Source organism: Clupea harengus, chromosome 13 (genome assembly GCF_900700415.2).
Source record: "Clupea harengus chromosome 13, Ch_v2.0.2, whole genome shotgun sequence".
NCBI lineage: Eukaryota > Metazoa > Chordata > Actinopteri > Clupeiformes > Clupeidae > Clupea > Clupea harengus.
Window position 1 is genome coordinate 4,096,365 of NC_045164.1, and position 23,066 is coordinate 4,119,430.

General features: G+C 42.0%; 1 protein-coding gene across 2 annotated transcripts in view; it reads right to left on the reverse strand.

Moving 5' to 3' along the window:
• The window catches only part of eys (eyes shut homolog), a 181,098-nt gene that overhangs the window by 22,551 nt on the left and 135,481 nt on the right, over positions 1–23,066 (reverse strand). For both annotated transcript variants that reach the window (XM_012816935.3, XM_031578529.2), the window contains 2 exons: positions 5,407–5,515; positions 2,364–2,584 (listed from right to left, as the gene is read on the reverse strand). In XM_012816935.3, coding sequence (XP_012672389.2) covers positions 2,364–2,584; positions 5,407–5,515 — 330 coding nt within the window. The remainder of the gene's footprint in view (positions 1–2,363; positions 2,585–5,406; positions 5,516–23,066) is intronic.

Below are 23,066 nucleotides of genomic sequence, written 5' to 3' on the forward strand. Positions count from 1 at the left end.
AGGACTGATGTTAGGAACTGACACAAACAATTAAATGAGAATGTCTAACCGTGTATTCAAACTTCCTTAATATGCACTTTGCAAATGATCAGCTTTTGAACACTAGAGTGTGTAATTTGATGGGACACACACATTAGGTGCCTGACTCAGTCAGTAACTCACAAACAACCAGTGCTTGACACCACATCACAGAAAAAAGCTACCCGAGAAATGAAAGCCAACTGACTAAATGCATATTGCTCTGTGAACCTGATCCAACAAATCCTCCGGGGTTCAAGAGGGTACCGCACTATGGCAGATTACAATTGGAGATAATCACAGCCTTCCGGGCCACACATGGGAAAGTCACTGCAGTCATCAAAACATCACTTGCCTCCACGATCAATCACCCTGATATGTAATTGTAAGAATGTCTAATGTGTAATAAAGAGCACACATCGACTTCATCAGGGGCAGTAGTACTTTGTCGTTTGTCTTGATATATGTTTGTTAAACTTCTGGTTTCTGGTGACGTGGTAATGTGTCGAAGAGAGAATATTTAGCCACTGGTCGCAGCCTTGGCAGGGGCAGCTGAGGTGGGTGGAGTGCCCCTGAGGGGTCACCACTCTCTATTAAAAGATCTGAAATGCTGGGCAATCAAATCAACATTAGGCTAAGTGTTAATCACCTCCACCCACCCACGACACTCAGAGTGGCGCTAAGGCTGTTTCGCATGCTGTATACAGTATTTATATTAAATACAAAAACATGGCCATGGTGAGTAGTAAGGCATTGATGAAATACTCTGTTATTGAGCACTGAAACCTAATTTTCTTTTTCATTAGATGAACACGCTGCTCCAAGGGAGAAACAAAAGCCAATTTTTGTGCATTTTGGCCTCGGTTCAGTACACCTTCATTCGGCTCTTTTCAGCAGTATTTCACTGGCCCTGCACTTCCACTTGGCACAGTGACATTAAAGCTGAATGTAATGTAATCTATGCAATCTCTCATGAAAGTAACATAAGTGATGTCTGTATGTATGTATGAAAGTTAAAGTAGTGATTATTATGATATAATATATAATATGTTGGTATTATAATGTATTAGTATTGTATTTGCAATGTATTTGCTAAATGCATCTGTTCAGTAATGACTGGTAGCCTAACCTCTTTAACCTTTAAAAGTCTCTATGGGGAATATTGAGGTTTTTGTAAGGGTATGTTTAGATTTTATTTAAATAAAACATTTCTTTACTACATTACTTTTACTCTTATTTATATGTTATTATTGCTGAGGTCTTCTAGAATATAATCATATATGCCACTTTTGCCTCAATGTTTTTAGTTAGGGGAAATATACAAAAACATCAAGACATGTCAGACTACCTAAAAGAGTAAGAGAGTATGGCTCTTAATGAATTAGTCCTTTAATTGAGTTAATAGCAGTATACAGCCTGAACATAAGTGGCTACATTTTAGGGAGCTAAAATGCAGCATAAATGGGGTTTCTTCTTTTAATGAGCCACTCAAATATGGCAAACTTTGGTCTAATCTAGAAAAGCATGTGAACGTGGTTATGAAGTTCATCTTTCATTTATTTGAAAAGATGTATGTTATAAAAGCCTTGCAGAACAGAATGGAAAGAGGAAACATATTCCATGTTAATGCACAACTAATGGCTTTTGATTCTTTTACTTTCCTGAATTGATTAACAGTAATGGACTTCTTACCAAGGGCAGAGGACATTAAGACTAATTGTACGGTGAAGAAATAGACACTTTCCGGCATGAGAAGATGGTGTATTGATTCATCACATTCATCAAACCTAAAGTTGATATCCTCATCAAACCACCAGGTTAACGGGACGAATTGGATTAACTGCCAGTAAAGTAATCACGGTTTTAAGAATAACTCATATATAAATGTCACTCTGCATTATAGTGTTTCAAACCATGTTGTATCTGTCACTTACAGTGTAGCTTGGTTATCACTCATAAACCCTTCTCAAGCTGCCAGCGAGAGAGCTTCATTAAAGGTACAGTCCGTGACTCTAATCCCATGCACTTTTTGTCAAATTAAGAGAATTGCTCCCCATGGTTCTCTAACTGTCCGTTCAGTGTCTGCGCTTTAAAAAGAAGTCTGGTGTTGGTTCACAGTCCTGGCCCTGTAGATGAGAAACAAACATAATGGCGAGACTGAGCAATTCACAATCTGTAGCATGGAAGAGAGGGGTGTCATTTGATTGGCTTAAAGAAAAAAAAGAAAGAAAAACCAAATGGCGGACTCTGCCTTTATGGGTGTCTTGATGTGGTGAGCACCTGCCTTTGTAATGACACTCACAGAGCCCCACCCGCTCAAGAGCAGCAAGGTGGTCATCTCCTACCTGACACATGTGCCGCCATTGCGGCAGGGCTGGTGTTGACAGACGGATGTGTGGCAGTTGAGGATGTTCCGGCCGCGCACAGCCTCCGCGGCCACGTCCAGCTCCCTGGTGTTAATCTGCAGCTCTCTGATGCAGCCCACGAAGCCGGGCATCCTGCCGGCCTCCACGTGCAGCTCCGAGGGAGATGGCACGCCGCCCAGAAACGTCGGCCCCAAGGCCACCTGGGAGGTTTACAGCACATGCATGCACACAAACACGCAGGCATGCACACACAAATGCAGAAAGACACATACACGCGCGCCAAGCACCCACACACACAAGGATGCAAAAAATGAAAAGACACAAATTAATGTGTACTGTATACTGTAAAAAATAAATGTATATGTACACACATGCATACATACATTCATAGGAAAACACAGGGATAAATACATACAGATAGACACAGGGACACACAGACAGAGCACTGTAGTCATAAACCATCTACAAACATCACACTGAACTCGCCATTGAGAGCCTTAGGTCTCACTGGCCCAAAACAACCCCACCGGTAAAACAACTTCAGAATTTCTGGACCACATTTCTATGCCACACTGCCATCACTCCTCTTCATCCATATTCTATAAGATTAGTAGGGAATGTAATGTGCTTTCAATCGTATAGGAACTCCATTTTAGCTTTGAGATTGCTGTCTGATGGGAAATGGCTTTTCCCCTCGTCTCTCTATCATAGCTCAGTCATTGAGTTTCAATCTTCTCCCAGTTCATTTCTCAGATAGGGACCACCACACAGCTGCAGCGCTGAACTACGTCAGCTCTCTCACAGCTGCAGCGCTGAACTACGTCAGCTCTCTCACACATGCAGCGCTGAACTACGTCAGCTCTCTCACAGCTGCAGCGCTGAACTACGCCAGCTCTCTCACAGCTGCAGCGCTGAACTACGTCAGCTCTCTCACACATGCAGCGCTGAACTACGTCAGCTCTCTCACACATGCAGCGCTGAACTACGTCAGCTCTCTCACACATGCAGCGCTGCATTACGTCAGCTCTCTCACACATGCAGCGCTGAACTACGTCAGTTCTCTCACACATGCAGCGCTGCATTACGTCAGCTCTCTCACACATGCAGCGCTGAACTACGTCAGTTCTCTCACAGATGCAGCGCTGAACTACGTCAGCTCTCTCACACATGCAGCGCTGAACTACGTCAGCTCTCTCACACATGCAGCGCTGAACTACGTCAGCTCTCTCACAGATGCAGCGCTGAACTACGTCAGCTCTCTCACACATGCAGCGCTGAACTACGTCAGCTCTCTCACAGCTGCAGCGCTGAACTACGTCAGCTCTCTCAATGCTCCCATGTTCTGCCCAGCAGGGTTGAGGGTTGTTGCTACTCATCGTTTTATTCATTCATTGATTCAGTTAGCTAGTTTTGAGATTGCATTTGCTTGTCGTTTAAATTTGGTTTAGGTTCTGACAAGGTATAGTACATTTCGTCATGGGAACTACTCTCTTAGTACTTCATGTAGCCAGCTGCATAGTGAGATCCATACAGGATTCTAGGAGTGCAACAAGACAACAACTAGCATCAAGACATGTTCAACTGACTGTCCTTACGGTGAGACTGTGGTAGCTTCACATATGTTGCAAGCTGATCCCCACTTAACTTTTATTTGTGAGTTCAAAAATCTGTTGTAAGAACATATGGAAATGAAATATAGTATATATAATACATGTCATGCTTCATCTATACATGGAACTTACATTTCATATTAACTCACTGTGCAGTGGTCTTGCATTTACTATCAAGACTTACAGGATAAAATATAAATAAAAAGTAGCAGAGTACAAACAAACATTTCAGCTGAAAAACACAACCCTCAGCCAAGGTTTCCTGATGCCTTCAGTTTTGAAAAAAAGGGGTTCTGTGCACAACGTTTCACAATGTTGCACAGTTGCTGGTTGGCAACTGTGTCAATAAGAATGCATAAGTTACCAAGTTTATTCAGTTTGTTTTGGTAAGCAAGTTTAGAGGAGATTAAAGATTATTCAGTCAAAGACAGACAGAAACTTGGATGGCCTTTCCCTGATTGACAAGCAATTTTTCATATTTCTTAAAATGTTTCATGTTTTATTTATTTATTCATTTGTTCCACTTAGTATTTCAGACAGTATCTCTCCCTAACTTATGAGGATTATCACACACAGATGAAAAACTGCCCCCAGCATTAGTGTATTTTGGGTATTTGCTGAATCACTGTCACGGACTCTTGAGGGCCATGACATTGTTCGACTGAATGTTCCCTGTTCTATTCACCATCCGCATTAAGACATGTAAAGCCATTAGTTAATGAGTACATTCCCCCAGTCTGACCATTTTGTCTTTAATTGGCAGCATTATACATTCTCTTTTTAGACGCGCGGCCTCACGGTCACGTGGGGGACTCTGCAGTGGACCTTACACAGACGTGGCAGAACTTGGTGCCGCGCTCCGTGGTTATTCCTCTGATATTCCACTTGAAAGCATCTGATTATATCTGCAGCAAAAGGGCCTGTAGTGAAGTTCCTGGTAATTAGGATCACTATGATGAGCCAATTATTTTCTTAGAGGCAGACGGGGGGAAATCATCAGGCTTCCCGTTCCTTTGAGGACACATTAATTTCAATTTACTATTATTGTTACCGTCCTTTATGGCGGGGCTGACGTATGGGCTCGTTCCTCGTTATGAGAATTAATGGCATGTTGAAATAAATAGCATGTGTGTTAAAAACGAAATAAACAAAGTTGGTCCCCTCTGAGTCCATCGTCGCTGTGGCTATGAATTCTAACCTGAGCCGTGGCTGAAAATGACTCCATGCGCAGCACAGGGAACAATTACATCCTCGAGGATGCATGCCTGTTGATGTGTCCTCTGAGTAAATCTCTCAGACACAATCCCTCCCCAGCTCTGACATGTGGCACGGTTCCGAGGAGGCATTCAGCGAAGTCAAAGCACTGTGACGACATACAAGACATGCTCATTCAGAGCACACGGGGCCTTTACCTCCGACATTGGGTGGGACAGGTACTCTCTCTGCTGGCTTGCCGTTCCATTATCTACGGCTACTTCAATCATACACAAGCCTACGCCTCCTTCGACGGGCAGCCGGTATCTGTGAGGAGGGAGGGAGAGATAAAGATGGAGGGGAGGGGGGGAGGGGCAGAGACAGAGAGGGGCAGAGAGAGAGAGAGAGAGAGAGAGACTGTATTAGAACATTTGGCATTCGCTATGAATCCGTTTAAGCATGAAAATGATGCAGCCCTGGCGAGGGGGAGTGGAAGCCTGGTAATGGAGATGGTGCTGCTGCCACCCGCCCCAGCATTCTGAACACATGGTTTGCCATTCTGCAAACTCACATCCAGTCAAAGTGCAAATCACTGGGATTTTCCGCCCTCTCCTCCCTTCCACTGGCCTGTTGATGGGTTATTTACAAAGCTGGAGTGCATCCGAGTGGTCCATCTTCGATTCTTCTCTCCCAACTTCATGCTGTTAATAATGCCTTATGTGACTAGACTTCAGTGTAGTGCTCAATATAACACATCATGCTATAATCCCTCTACTGTGATGTAGGGGTGTGCACAGATAATAGAATATCCAGATAACTGTATGGAGCATAACTATTAAAATACTAGTATCTCTATTAGGTTATTCTGTACATGGGAAGTTATGTGAAAATATGGGATATTTTAGTAAACACTCACTTAAAATAACACTCACTTAAAAAAATGTAACAAAAAATGAATAAGTCCGATTCGAGGAATCCAGGAATAGAATTCTATGGGGAAATAGTAGGCTACTAATGTTACCCAGCATTAGCAGCTGGGTATCAGTTTGGCTACACATCAACGGATCCTAATACAAATAACAAACTAAATCCCAATGTGAAGTCTCATGTTTTAGGGTAAAGGGTAGAGACTGTCAATGAGTTGCCTCAAAAGTATATCCAACGTGATCGGTGTCTTACGAATTTTAAGTGCTGTCCGATACATGCACTCGGTCAGCTGCCTTTTAGGGGGAAAAACAAAATGAACAAAATAAATGTATAAAGAGTAGTGCTGTCAGTTTAACGCGTTATTAACGGCGTTAACGCAAACGCATTTTAACGCTGTTAATTTTTTTATCGCGAGATGAACGCGATTTAAAAAAAATTATAATAATAATTTTTTTTTTTTTTTTAGATTAACGCTCTTTTTGGCCTCGCAAACTGTGTAGTAGGCTAACGTTACGGTTTGAGTGAATGGTGAGCGCGATACGGCGAAATGGATGATAAAAAGCTTCTGAATGGAAAGTTTACTTTTAAAAGTTTTGTTGTGCAAAAGAAGCGAGCTTCACTGTTATCTGAAAATGTCAACAGGCAGCTGGCTGAAAGCAAAGAAGTAGTAGGCTTACCTTTTATTGGTAACCTAACTGTTACGGTTAATTGTTTCTGAAATAAGAGGCCTGACTGCTATGTTCCCAGCAAACTTTAAATTTTTTTTAATATTAAGCCATGGTTTAACTGCACTATAGGCTCAGTCCTTGTTTACATGAAATGTGCACTTTCTAATTTTATTTTGTACCGCCCTGTTTGGCAATGTTGGTTTTCAATAAAATAAAACATTTGCATAAAGCAAGCCAATCCACTTTTCCATGTTCATAAGGGCATTAAAATTAAAATAAAATGATGGAAAAAATGAATAAATGAAGGGACATTTAGAATAGATAAAAATGTGCGATTAATCGCGATGAATTTTGAGTTAACTATGACATAAATGCGATTAATCGCGATTAAATATTTTAATCGCTTGACAGCACTAATAAAGAGATCATGTTGATGGGAATATATTTTGTAGTATGTGCTGCTACAGTGTCAAAGTATTATACCAACATTATAGAAACATAGTTCTAAAGTTACTTAAGAACATTGATAAAGTCGTGAATTTTGTATGAAAGCCATACACCTTTTGCCACCAGCACTCCTGTGAGATTACACAGAAGTAATGGCTTATATAGCCTACATAGTAAGGGTTTATATAGCCTACATAGTAAGGGTCTATATAGCTATAATAGTAATGGTTTATATAGCCTGCATAGTAATGGTTTATATCGCCTACATAGTAATGGTTTATATACCCTACATAGTAAGGGTTTATATAGGCTACATAGTAATGGTTTATATAGCCTACGTAGTAAGGGTCTATATAGCTACATAGTAATGGTTTATATAGCCTACATAGTAATGGTTTATATCGCCTACATACCCACAAGAAAAGGCCTACTACTACACCTACATTCTCCATTTACTGTAGCCTTATGGTCAGCCAAGAACAACTGAATAACCATTTGTGGACACTGTCAGACATTTGAATATCAAAAACAGTTAATATGTACACCCTTACTGTGATGTTCTGTTATGTTTTAGTCATCAAAGGCTGGGGTGTACATTTGGTCGTATGACTTTAATGCAAGCAAGCCTAACTCCTATCTGTGGACAGTGCGTTGCACCTCCTGAAGCCTAGTTTCGAAACACAGTATAATATTTCAAAGAGGCTATTTGATGTTTCTACTGTGTGCAAGCAGTGCTCAGGTTTCCACAGTAATGACAGAGTTTGAACAGGGAATACACTGTGCCATATATATAAATAACATGTCAATTGGAAATAGTTTATTTTCATGGGTTTCCCTGATGGGGTGGGAACATATTTCAAATGTGTTTAATTTATATGTACATTTAGTCATTTAGAAGATGCCTTTATCCAAAGTGACATTCAGAACAGTGCCGTTATACATTTTTACAGTGCAGATAAATTATTTCCCCATAGAATCCCTCAGTTTTACAACAGGAGTCTAGTAGATTGGTGCTTATTTTGTAATTGATTGGTGCAAAACTAGACAGGAAGATCCACTGAAACATTTCTAGTAGCAGACATGTTCACATAATAATAGAAGAGAAGAAGACTCTGCTCTGGCACAGAATTTTAAAGAAATGTATGATAACTTATGATACGACAGCTATGATCTGAAGTTTTCAGATATGAACATACGATATATTACCTCAAACAGGTGGAGGGTAAAGGTTTAATGGTTTCCACCTGAAAAGGCCTCAACACACAGCATTTGACCTAGTTCTCGTCTTTTTGACAAGCCTTTTAAGTTAAATTTAATTAAAATATTTCAAGTCAAGACAAACGGCTCATCCCACCAAGTTCTGTTTGTGACTTAATTGCATTTGCTTGGTGACAACCGGTTCAGGGACATTTGTTGTCATGATATACTGTATTTATTTCATCTTCAGTTAGTGTGTTGATTCTCCTCAGTGAAAGACAGTGTAAGGAAGAGGTGTGGATGCATTTCAAATGTTTTGGATTGTTCTGAGACGGGTCCAGACTTATTATAATGCTTCTCAAGTCTGCCTCCTGTGTTGCATTTGCATATCAGGGGTCCTTCATCATTTAAATGAAATGGGAAAAATAAATGCTTTCGAATCTGATCTAAATTAAGGTCCTAAAGAAAAATACGGTAGGATTAGTATGAATAAATGTGTGGTGGTCGATAAAAACAGGACACATTCACAGTCTAGTGACTTCCGCCTGAAGTCAAAAAAGTATCTGAGATCAATTTGGACCAGGGAAACCATGCGGTATGTGGTGTAAAGCATACTGTGCGAGGCTGGCCTGTAACTGTCTAAAGATGTTCGCTCCTCTTGCTTCCGCTCCCTGGATAATGAGTGCCTGGGCCATGTCAGCCCTGCAGGATGCACATCAGGGGTAGCACTCTCCCCACCACTGACTCCTCTTCATTGGCCATTGGTCAAAGTTCTCCACTCACAGCTGATGGTTTGCCAATCATAGCCAAGATTGGGAATGGCTTTTTAAGTCAATCTGCTTTAGGGCTGAATTTTGTAGTGTTTGTGTTTGCTTTATTTTCTATCTAGAATGATAGTCAAAATAGTAGGAAAAGACTAGAGAGGCCTTTACAAAACGAACACCTACAACTTTCTCTCTATGTTGAGTCTTTAAACACCTTGCAGATGTTTCAAATGATTTTAAACGGTAGGCTTTAAACTGTACACCAGGTCTTGCTTGAGGCAAGGTCACGCCCCAGTGCTTTGGCAGTGAGAGCTCTGGTGTTATATTCAGCAACATTCTAAATAGTCCTGTTTTGTCAGTGGTGTGCTTTTGTAAAGCCTCACCTCTGTCACCTTACTGATGCCTCAGTGAATTGCATTCAAAACAAGCATGTGGAGGCTGTGAAGGTTTTGTGATCCTGCCCTTTTTGTGGGCAGAGCGCGTCTTGTACCCTTTGGGCATCTTCTACATCCTCACAACACAGGTGATGCCTTTACGGTCCCAACAACATGCACTTCCTGCACAAACTGGGTACTCTCCAACATTATTGACTCATCCAACAAAATTGATCTATTCAGATGAATATTTGAATAAGCTTGGGAAAGTTGAAGATTGGGAAAATTGCATAAACGACAAAATGGCACAAAGGAGGCGTTAAAATAGGCTAGAAGCTAATCTGGGACAAACTGGAGATTTGGCCCGTAGGTCTTTGCCAAAAGAGGGGATCCAGGCGACAATGCCTGGATCCATCTCTCATAGTGAGAGGAAGTGTCTTTGCAGTAGGCATTGTGCAAGCACACGCACACACACATTCACACACACACGCGCGTGTGCACACACACACAGACGTGTGACAGCTTTATTGGAACCCCTGTTGTATTGCTTACGTTCGCTCATTACACTGACTGCATTTATGTTCTTTTGAACCTTAATTCCAAACCAAACGATGTTTGATTTCAGAGCCCATATAGCCACTATTATAATCTTACAATCTTAAAACTTCAACAAAATGACTGTACTGTACTGAATTACATTGAACTTAGAATAGTGCGACAAATTATATTATATACGTCTCTCTTGCAATCAGTTTTCAGACATCAGTATGATGTACAGTATATTCCCAGTCAACGCAAAGACATTTCCGTTATGCTTTGAACCCTGCATCTTAACTTGACTTAACACACAAACAGGACATAAACATGTCATGGCAGATGCCCTACACTGTCATAAGGACTTATAATGGTCAGTGTCCAGTGATGTAATAGTTCCATGTCACCACAATTGGCCATTGTCATAACAGTGTGATGCTATGAAAGCTTAGCAGCACGTGACATGATCTGTTATGGCCTAACATTCTTACAATTACTGATAATGGTATCATGACACTATCAAATCATTGAACATGACCCGTCATTATAACGAACGACAAGAAAGGAAATGTGTCATAACGTGTTTATGACATGTCTATCTCAGTCTTTCAACAGGTTTCAAGTAACACAGAGTTCACACTACACGATTTTAGCCCCGATTTCACACTCGCTGACATTTTTGGAGATTGCCGACAAAAGCCCCAGATCAGAGGCAAATCAGCGTTCTCTCGGTGCTCGATCGCTATGTGTGAACTGTTCAAAGACGCGATCCGAGTGACTCGCTGATGCCTCGCAGAAGCCCGAAAGATATCAAGCAGGCTAAATATCTGGATCTATCAGGGAGTCCAAATCCCATAGAGTGAAAAGTGTTGGGACTAACAATGAAGGCAGCAACGAGCTACAGCAAATGAGAGCGCAAGACACAGGGTGAGGGTTAGGGTTAGAGTCGAAATAGATCTTAGATCTTAGAAATAGCATCCTTTTCTTCCTTGTTTTTTTTTTGCTGCAAATCAACGCGCAAACAACTGGGATAGTTTGATTCTTGCAGAATTCCTGTCTTATGCATGATATTGCGTCATTCCCTCTGTCACTTCTCACCCTCCCCTATTACAAGTTGTGTCGTGTGAACAGTACAGCTATCTGATGACTTCGAAAGTCATGTAGTGTGTCACTGGCATAAGGTGTAACCGAGATTTCATGATGGTAATAGCCATTTTACCATCATGCAACAACCTCTTTAAGAACATTTCAGGTCTGTTCATGGCATTAAATGCAGTCTCCACAAAGAGAGATCCACTAGATCTCTCACTAGAAATCCACTAGATCCACTACAAACCCATAGAGCAGCAGCAAAACAACATAATTTCATCTGGTAGCAAATAGGTGCACATTTCTTTACTAAACAATTCTTAAGGGTGCTATCATGAGCACACTAATCATAAAAACAAGGTGACCAATTTAATGAGACAGAGGCAAGCCAATGCAGTAATGTTGACACAGTACAAAATTAAGCAGGGGAATAAAATAAGTTTGTATCTTTTCAAAAGATATATGCCAGAGAATTATTCATAGCATGGATACTTTGCTCTCTCTACTACCATCATTATTTCTTTTGAATAAGTCTCCATATTGGTACTTTAAGCAATGAAAACAATTCTGTGAAAGTCTTGTTGATAATGTCTGCATGTACCTCACTAGCTCGCTGCCTCATTAAGTGCTTGTCAGTAACTCCATTTCTTAATTGTCTTGTCTTACTTTGAAAAGGCTTTGATGCACGCGTTTTTTTTTCTCTGTCTGTTGTATTTCGCTCTTTTTTAATGAGCTATTAGAACTCCTCTATTGTTGAGGAACAGGGGACATCTCCAGCAATCCCTCTATTTGGGTCGAGAGAGGCGCAAGGGAGGGCCGTAAATCAACACACCCCCCTCGCTCACCTCACACGCTCACTCCTCCGCTCCACTGTCCGTTTTGATGATTGCAGGCTCTCTTGTCGAGAACAAAATGGGGTTTCTCTCCTTTGCCCGCCAGATGCGAGCAATCAGGGCAATCACCCTCATTTAAAACAGCCTTATGGGACACCTCCCTGAAGGCAATCAAAGGCCCACAACTTCAGGTACGACTAATTACAGGTTGGGCAAGTTCTTGGGACTGCGCCGCATACAGATTGGCAAATTAATAGTGACCCTTACACACACACACACACACATACACTCACCTTCTCATAACACGATGTGCGTGTGGAACGCAACCTGATATGTGTGAACGTTTCCCTTGTTTGAGTAATGAAGCATTGCTTCACAATACCCTATCCGCTATTGTGTATGTTGTTGTTGTTGTTTTGTTGTTGCTGTTTTTGAGGACAATGTCCCTGTCCCCACCTTGTCATGAAATGATAATTACATTCCGAATATTGTCACTGCTGTTCACGTTCCAGAGACAAAAGGCCACAAGTCCAAAAATATCCAGTGCCTGTAAGGCTCACGGGTTATCTTGTCAAGACAGACTTCTATAAGGGAGGGGAAGGAGGGGAAAAAAAATCAAAACTCGTGGTAGAGATTTCTTGTCTCACTCCTGCAGGCTGTTGCTTTATGTCTTTCCCAGGTCTGTATTTGTCTGTCTAATGCAGCACAGTAAGCTGTGGTCGCACACAGAGAGCCTTCTCACTGGTGGAGGCGCTGTGTGTTTTCTCGGACAAGTTCTGGTGAACGTAGGCTTATGAATGACCCAGCAAGCTCATTTGCATGCTGCAAGACCTTAGGGGATAAGGACTTGGGTTTGGGGGTTTGGGAGAAAAAAAAACTCCAACCCCTTGAAAATGGAGAGGGAGAAAGGGTTGCCGTACGTGAATACACTGGAGTTCACTGGAGATGTAAGCCATTGAAATTGCATTTTTCAAAAATTGGTAAAAAAATTGTATGTTCAAAATTCATCACACGCTAACTCAATCAGAGACTCCTTCTGTGCGGTCATGTGACACACGTGTCTCCTCACAGCTTTTCAGAAGCCTGTTTTCAGAAAACAAAACCACCCGTTGCATATTTCATGTCTCAAACTAAACAATGTTCTCCTTGCTTGTCCCTATCTTCATTTATTCATGCGCTCATCTGGCTAGCATCAAGGGTGACTTTCCAAATATGGTGCCTGCTCATTCCAACAAGCCAGACTTTCAATAATTCATTATCGGTACAGTACCCTCGCCAGGGTTTGAGGACGGCTATTATTACCGTGGCGGATTAAGGGCAACTCTTTAAAGTTTAACTGTCCGCCTATAAAGAGTGAATGTGTACAGTTTGTTTATGGGTGGAGATACACAGGAAGCTACAACACAAGATGGTTGAAATAAAACCCAGTGTGTCAGGTGCAGTGAATTGTGGTCTGTGGGATAACACTACACACACACACGCACGCACGCACAACCACACAGACACACACACACACACAACCACACAAACATACACACACACACACACTACCACACAGACAGGCAATCACAAACATGATCAGGCTTTGCTAAGAATACTGCAGCACTAAGTTGAAGATGAATCTTTATGCTGCCTACACCAGTCGGTCCGAGGAGATACAGTACCTTGTGATGATCGGCGGGGAGAGGAGTCGTTTTGTACAGTAATAGTAGCGAGGCTAAATATACTCCCTGTCTAAATGCTGGCAACAGATGGCAGTAAAGCATCATGCAGAGAGGAGCCCGAACCCCAGCCAACAGTTAGTGCTGGTCGGCTCACAAACAGCCTCCCATCGAAGCTGAGAGAAAGACTGGGAGCGGGGAGGAGGGGGTGGGGGTGGGAGTGGGGGGCTGAGTTCTCATCTGATCTGATTCCAGAGTCCTGCAGGATGGATATAATGATGACGGGGTTGGGGGGGGGGGGATGGCATGCACGAGAAGTAATTTCCAATGTCACTTTTCAAATCCTCTGATTTGTACCCCATAGATACTGGGAGGATTTAAGACATACATGCACACACACACACACACACACACACACACACACACACACACACACACACACACACACACACACACACACACACACACACACACACACACACACACACACACACACACACACACACACACACACACACACACACACACACACACACACACACACACACACACACACACACACACACACACTCACTCACTCACTCTCCCACAAATGCATACATTGCAGCTAAGGCGTAAAGAACAGAAGGAAATTAAGTGGGTCAGACATCTTAAAACATTCAAGGGAGCCTCATCCCCTGATTCTAATACCCTTTATTAAAATGCAGCGCAACTCAGTGAGGCATGGGGGGGCTGTCTGGAGCACTGGGCTATTCCAGGAACAAGGATTGAGCTGTTCAGAGTATCTACAACAACATTATTACTCCTCTCACGCAGATAATGCTGCACCTATAGGGTTTGTCGGAGAGAGTGCTCTTATCGTAGTACAGGGACACACACACACGCGCGCAGGCACTGTTTTTATTTATTTTTTTATTTTTTATGAGCGTCTGTCTTGCATTATGACACGACAGCATCTCAAGCTGGTTTCCTGGTCACCTCCCTGCAGTGGCTCGAGTGGCAGTAGACCATAACCTCTGGCTTGCTCTTGCTCTGCTGCAGTGACAAAGAGCGACGACATTTGCTGCGTAATTTGCTCCGTGACTGGCAGGCCTCAATTATTTTGAGCCTGTGTGTCCTTTCCTCCTCTCCTTCATCTTCCTCTCCTTCTTCCTTTTCTTCTGCTTCCTTTTCTTTTTTCCCCTTGGCCTTTCTGGCTGATCAACAGTGGCAAATATTATACGACAGCCCTCCAGCGCTGTGTTGCTTTCCAGATGAGATATTTCGGGAGGAGTCAGACAGACTTTGAGGGCAAAAAAATTGCTGGGGATATTCAGTGTAAGCCTGTTCCTAAATACACTGAAAAAAAAGAGAACAGGTTGCTCTGAGTGTGTGAGACCAGCTTCTTAAAGTGAAGGTTTGGTGACAACTTTAGATGTAATGGTGGTTGGTGTGTATGTGTGTGTGTGTGTTTGTGTGTGTGTGTGCAAAAAGAACAGAACACTCCTGTCCGTCCCTGACCGAGACGGACGGTTCACTTGGTCCCCGGGCGCTGAGAAGCTGCCCACTGCTCCTGGAGGATCCTGGAGGAGGGACGATCCGGGATGGGTTAAAAGCAGAGAGTGAATTCACAGCGACCTCAGGCCTGCTTGTGTGTGTCTGTGTGTCCTGTGTCGCCTCCATATATAACACGTGTGTGTTGCAGTGAATCGCTTGTGCAATAAAAACTGACTGAAAGTCAGCCTTGTTTGTTTGTTTGTTGTTGTTGTTTGTGTGTGTGTGTGTGTGTGTTTGTGTGTGCGTGTGTGTGTGCAGCTCAATGATAATTGTCAAAAACTGCTTCAAGCACAAGTGGTGTAGAAATCACAACCCCAATGGATGTCCTCAAATGTATGGCTATAGGTGACCCAATTCATTCATTAAGACTTTTAAGTGTGTAATTTGTTTGATTAACCCTGCCACCCCAGCACACTGTCCCTGGAGTGATGATGGCATGTCCTTATCCATATTCCTTATCCACATTGCTAAGATAATCACTCAATTTACTGTAGCTCATCACAGCCAGGAGCTACCGAGCAGCCTCTCCCCACTCATCTCCTAACTTTAATTGCATCGTTAGAAGGATATGTGATAGGGGGATCTCGTTTCCTTCAAATGTTCAAAAGTGGCAGAAAACATTATGACAGATTGAGCACAACTAGGACATTTTGCAAAAGAAGCAGTGGGTCTAGCCTATGCCTCGAAGTGGTTTCGGGGTGTGCGAGTGATGAGCCACTTCCTGCTCGTATTTGGATGTAATTGAATGTCTGTGTACACCTGGAACCAAAAACAAAGCAGCTGAAACGCTAAAGGGGTAGGATGATTTTGAGAGCCATTGTCACGGAAACCAATCATCTCTGTCTCCCCATTCCCATGTTTAGTTTCTCAGGCTTCTGTTCCAATCACTTTACACAGAATGGCATGGGGTATGTAAACCCCTCTCTTTTTCTGCACTCTCTCTCTAAAACACACACACACACACACACACACACACACACACACACACACACACACACACAGTGACTGAACCACAAGTAGCAACAACTCATGGCATGCATTTAAATAATCTTATCTGCCAGGGACTTGAAAGTTCATCGCTAATAAAAGATAGAAAAGTGAGGCGGTGGGATGCAGTGTCCCACGCTTGTTGACCTTTGCCACGGTGCGAATGGAAATGACTCACACAGTGAGACGAGAAGCCAAAACCACCATGGAGGCATCTGACAGGGAAGCGGGCAGAGGGGCTGGGCGAGGGGTTAGCATGCCTAGCGACGCGCCAGCGCTGCACTCCAGTTTAACCCCTCCGCCGAGACGACGGCTCACCGTGGCTGAGGAGGTCAGTTGGGGTCACATATGACATCCCCTGGCTCTTCATGTACAAGCCCTCAGAGGGTAAGAGTTACACGGCTAAATTGCCTAAGCAAGAGCGAAGACTTTTTTATGGATTGTGTTTATGCAAATGTTGAGCGCAAAATAATAATGTGCATTATTTTAGTGCAGGTTGCAGACGTCTTCTCAAAAAGATAAGGTTTGCCAGTTAGACAGATGTTAATATTCAACTGCCCTTTCCAATACTGCAGGTCACTGCGAAAATGCATTAATAAAGTGTGAATTTATTAAATTAATCCTATCAATAAGGCATTACGGTTCAACACAAAATGGGACATCAGGAAACGGGAACTGACAAGAATCCAAAGCACTTAGCGTTTGAATTGGGTATGCTCTCTCCCCCTCTTAGCCTCTCAACGAGGTGTGACAAAATGCCAGAGAATGTTTTCATGTTGACGTCGCTAAACTTGATAAGCGTTTTAGGAGAGCTGGCATGTACTGTCAGACTGAGTTGACTTTAGCACAGCGTTTCTGAGGCCTGACTGACATGCTAAAACACAAGGTGTGTATTTTAACTGTTGTATTAGCCACTTAACAATTGATGTGGCTGTTTTTTAGACTCTTACATAAGACTTCTTTAAAGCAGACTCAATAACAAGTGATGTTGCATTAAAAAAAAAAGAAATTGTACAGGGTGTAAATGTTGTTTTTAGTGCATTTGGCTTCTGCATACATAGTAAATGTTCCAAGGTTATGTAATGCCTTTAGTCTCTCCCACATTGCTAATATACATCTTCTTCTATAAAAAAACATGAAGCTCTTACAGTATACATGCATCTATGTGGTGTGATCTCATTTCAGTGCAGTCTAACCAATACGACTCAAAGAGGCTTCAGATCAGCACTAATTCTCTTGGCCTCATTTATAAACATTGAACTAGCGACGTCCCCACAGCTGCTTGGAAGGCTGCGTCTCTGGACAGACCCCCGCACCGCTGCTGTGCACTTCGGCAGGGGCTGCAGTGGACTCCGTGTGGCCACGTGTCCGGTCTAATTCCTGACCAGAGTTCTGACACTCTCCTCTATAAAAGAGGAGGCTCTGCCCAGCGTGGCCACATTAAGATTCTGCTTAAGCAACGCCCTCGCTGACCTTGAGTCAAACCCCTGTGATGGCAGATCCCATCAGATCTCATCGGCTAAACGAGGACCCCGAGAGAGGTGACCTCTCGCTGCAAAATCAAGTGGCAGAATTATTGATATTTGCCCAACAATGCCGGGTTTATTCGCTCTGCCAGAGGCGCGGGAGGAGATTAAAGGCACAGGGACATGCTGGTGATGTGGAGGTCAGAGCCACTGTATATTCAAGGTGCGCTAGTTAATTATCTGCAATGAATCTCACGGTATTAAAGTTCTGGCAGTCTGCACTCTCAGAGGAAATGATGTAAAGGATGGAGAAATGGCTCCATCATGAAGTTCATGCGTAGAACTGGCACCTATCCAGCACCCAACGAGAGAGCACTAACTTGTGTTGGGGAGGGATGCTTGGGCTCCTCAGTTTTGGAGGGGTGTCACAAGGTCCCAAGTCTATACACAAAAGACAGAATGCTAATTTTTGGGATGGGACAAAGACAGTTCAGAAAGATGTAAATGCCTGAGTGGGTGTGTGGGTGTGCTGTTTTGGATGGCTTTTTGGTAAAGACATGGCATTTTCATACAAACAGGATTACACAAAAACACCCACCCAACCCCCAAACAATTGGATTCCTCCAGAAGGTGTCAACAAATGGTGTCTTGCGTGGGCAACTATAATTAAAGTTAATAAAAATCATGACATTGCCTAGCATGACACTAATTTCACACAATTATTGAATTGTCATAGTTTCTGATTTAACTGAACAGCACATTATCTTCAGAGGCGACATGCATGCAATTAGTCATAACTAATGCTGATTTTTCCCATGTGTGTAGAGGAAAGGGGTTGGAGTTATATATAATACAGCACTCGAATCCTATGCCACAAGGCCTCAAGGCTACACAACAAATAAACCTCATAAATACACAATTTAGTATTATATCTGCCTGCATTGTACACAGTCCATTTGGTCCACTCATGTCTGATATCCATTCATGGTAGCATGGCTTAAAAGGCACAGAAATGCTGAATGTAATGGATGTCACTTTTGAGAGGGTGCTTTGTCTTCCAAGGTCATTCATCTAATGGCCTGATGGAGAATAAGTGCCATCACAGTCTTCACCGTCTTTTGAAGGTCCAGTCCAGTAGAGACGGAAACTTTGCCACTACAGCCTTCACCGTCTCTTAAAGGTCCAGTCCAGTAGACGGAAACTTTGCCACTACAACCTTCACCGTCTCTTAAAGGTCCAGTCCAGTAGAGACAGAAACTTTGCCACTACAGCCTTCACCGTCTCTTAAAGGTCCAGTCCAGTAGACGGAAACTTTGCCACTACAACCTTCACCGTCTCTTAAAGGTCCAGGCCTCTAGAGAAGGAAATTTTGCCACTGTTTTTCTAATTTTCCATCCTTCTTCTTCCAGGATGTCACAACTGATTTGAACAATACTCACAATAACCACACTTAACAATTAGGTTTTTTTTTTTTTACCTGTAACCAGATCCACAACACACACTAATGTCAATTTTTTTTTTTAACTATAACACATAACTCTTCTAACTTCTAACATCTGTGTCTAATCTCAGCATGCAGCAGCAGCCCCAGCCTGAGATACCTCTTTAAAACCGCTGTGCTATATTCCTTTAGTTGAGACGAGTGTACTAAAATTACTGCAAGCTTTGTTTTCACTGTGAATAAGACATGTTTTGAGCTTTCCCACGCAGCCTAACTTTACTCGCTGTGTCTTGATCTTGCATGAATGAAAGTGGTAGTTCTCCTCGTCCCCTCCACTCCCACTGTAGTTTAGATGCTGGTCTTCTGTGTGCTCCGATTGCCTTGTGTTTGGAAAATAGAACCCTCAGTGTTCTCAACGTTCTATGCATGGACTTAATGAAGCGTTTACTCCTGAAGGTTCAGCTTGATCAGCTTGATGTTCGTGGGAGTCCTTCCACCATCATTCGGGAGCCACTAATTCCTTGATTAAATATTCACAACGCCTCATTTTCCCTAGATGCGGATGATTATCGAGGTCGAGAACGGGAGTCTTGAGACAGATGAATTGTCACTCTTTAGTACTGAGCTGAGCAAGCTTGTGATGGGGTTGAGGGTTGGGGGGAGGGGGCTGGGGGGGGTGACTGTTCATCAACAACACCACAGTGTTATCAAGCAACGTTTTTTTTTTTACATGCCTGGCCCTAAAGCTTTCAGTAGGGAATGGAAACCTGAGGTGTTGCACAAGGAAGTGTTCAAAGGGCCGGGTCTGTGCACAGTGCTACGCCTCAAGAGAAGCCCAATGAGATGTTTCAAAGACGGTATTTTTTAGATTACTGTTTGAAGTTATCTAGACTGCATCTTGTTGTCACAGTATTTTAATGTGCATATGTATCTAATCACCAACAAACGATGATGATTCAGAATAACATATTGAGTTATGATGAGTATCGTTGTATTCACATATATTTGGGTTTGAATTAAAACAAGTACAGGATGCTTTTACACAATGACAATTAGAGTGTTACAATGAAGGGTACAGTAAGTGATAGCCTTCTTCTAATTGCAGATCTTTCTAGCAGTCATAAAAATACATCATTACCATCTAAGACAGGTGATAAAACATGGCAGATGGCACAGAAGTCAAATATCAAAGCCCTCCTTAACCCATTGCTATGTTGTCATAAAAATCAATCACCATAAATCAAACCTAGTGTTTAGCAGCGAGTGATAGTATAAATTATATATAGCAAATATATTCATTGTTTCACACTAAACTCTGTCTGCTGTGTTATACAAAATATATATAATGAGGAAATGTACACAGTGAAATCAGACGTGTCCAACTCAATGATGTCTGGAATAAAATCTATATAATAGAATATAATATTCTCCAGGTTTGTCCTATTTTCAGTAGGCTCTGGTACTATTATAGAGTTCAGCTGTTCCACATATAATATTTAAATAACTGAAGAAATTGATATATGATGAAATCAATCCAAGCAAATTATTCAGTTTGAACTTGCGAGTGATTACTATTGAAACCATCTGAAAAGAACCCTGAAAGACATGTCAGCTTTTTCAGACGAGCTTGCCATCAACTGATGTTATTCTTGCAGTTGCTTCCTGTCTATTTCAAATCTTCAATTCCTTTTATACGTTATTCAGGACAGGAACATCATTGCGGGAGTTATCTGGTCTTGTTTTCCTTAATTACACAACAAACGAGTGAAGGGTGTTTGGCAGCCAATGAATGCTATACATTAGTTGGTATGTACAGTAGCACACACAAATTCAAATGAGTTAATTAGATTTGAGGATAATTATGGGGAGCTTGTCTGGAAATTTGGCATGCCGAAGGGGGAACTATTCCACTCCTGTTCAGCAGCAGCTCTGGGATCCATAATAATCAGTTAGAACTGACAGCACATTCAGTTTAGCGGGAGAAAATGAAGTTATACGGTACCGATATCCAGAGCTTAGTCTTATACAACAGCTTCCAAAACTGGTTGAAAATCTTAGCTTCAATTAATTATTTAATGTTGGTTCACGGTAAAGTCACTTTTATGGTAAGAATGAGATACCCAGTGATCCTGACTCTCATTGTTGCTGGTGTCTGACCTCTGACCTCTGACCTGTTCACTGCATGTGGGTATGCATCTGCAATCAATGAACCATGCTGGCAACAACGTGTTCTCTAAACTCTTCAGTGGTGGAAGAAGTGTTCAGATCCTGTACTGAAGTAAAAGTATGAAAAATCTGCATATGTAATTGTACATAAGTATGAGCAGCAAAATGTAGTTAAAGTATGAAAGTAAGGTCCCTCGGACTGATATATTATCATATATGATCATTAGATTATCAATACTAAAGATTCCGTGTATAAGCAGCATTTTAGTGTTGTAGCTGCTGGAGGTGGAGCTAGTTTGAACTACTTTATATATCGTTTTACATACAGGGACACCAGATCAATCTGAGGGTGTTGTGAAATTATTAATGGGAGAGGAAAGAAGAAAAAAAAAGTTCTGATACACCATCTATTTTCAGTTTTTGGACTTCTTCCCTAATCTTTGAGTTTTGGTGAGATATTGGATCATTTGAACGTTTATTTAAATGAAACCAGATGAGACATTTTCAGAAGAAAATCACTAGGCCTATTTGTTGGAGCTATTAAACACTCATAGACATATGAAATGTGCCCCTGACTACACACTGCTTTTTGTAAGACGTCAGATGCCAAAAAGATAGGAAACCCCTGGTTTAATCTTTAACAATGTGTTATATTTTAAAAGGGTGTTATATTATCAAATGTGTTAAATCTTCATCTTAAAAGTAACCAGTAACTAAAGATGGGAAATAAATACAGTAGAGCAGAACGTACAATGTTTCCCTCTGAAATGCAGAGTGGAAGAAAATAAATACAATAAAAATAAAGTGCAGGTACCTCAAAAGAGTACTTAGTCACTTTCCACCGCTGGCTCTCTTCACACCCAGACATACAACACAAAATTCCACAGACGCCACCTCATAATCACATAGACCCCCCCACACACACTGCGTCACCACAGATGGCACTTCAGCCTCCCCAGAGCACAACATCATAAGGCTCGCTTTCGTGAGACCTGCATTAGAGATGTGAACAGAAAGAGAGTGACTTACTTATCATGACACAAGCGAATAACGGTCACGAATGCTGTTGTGCTCAGGCCAGGGCTTGCTTCGCATGTCATCCTGCCCTGACAATAGTTCTTCTTTAACAGAGAAAAACACTTGCAGGGGGATTGACAGAATGTCCTTGGGTTAAGGCTGTCACAGCCCATCAGTGCCTTTACAACCTCAGCTGGTCCGTTGTATGCGGGAGTAAGATAAAAGACATTGCAACAACGCAACATATATCACTCTGTTGACTTCCTTCTTGAGGCATTCACAAGCCCCCGAGAAGGCATCCAGAACCCTATATGGCAGGGATGCAGGGGATATGACCCACAATGGCTATTTTTTTTTACCAGGGTAAAATGACAAATGTAATCTAAACTGATCATATACTCACAGGCAATCATTGCAAGGGCATGATTCATCTCAAGGGCATGTGTCAAAAGTGGATAGGCGCAAATAGAAAGAAATATGTCAAGCTCTAACTCCTTAGAGGTATGGATTATAGAGTAGATAACGCAAAAAATTAAATCATTAAGACAAAAGTACTATGTTTAATATCTCAGACATTAAAATCTCTGGGTTTGATGAGGAGTGGGATTTCAACCCAGGCTTGCTGAGACTGGTGTTAAACTAAGAAGTGAAATTATGTGGACATTTAAAATTCAAGTCTTCAAGCATCTGAAATACTTCATTGAGCAGAGGTAACCATAAGACTGCTCCCAGAGTAGAGATGTACAACCAAAGCTGAGTTCATTTACTTTA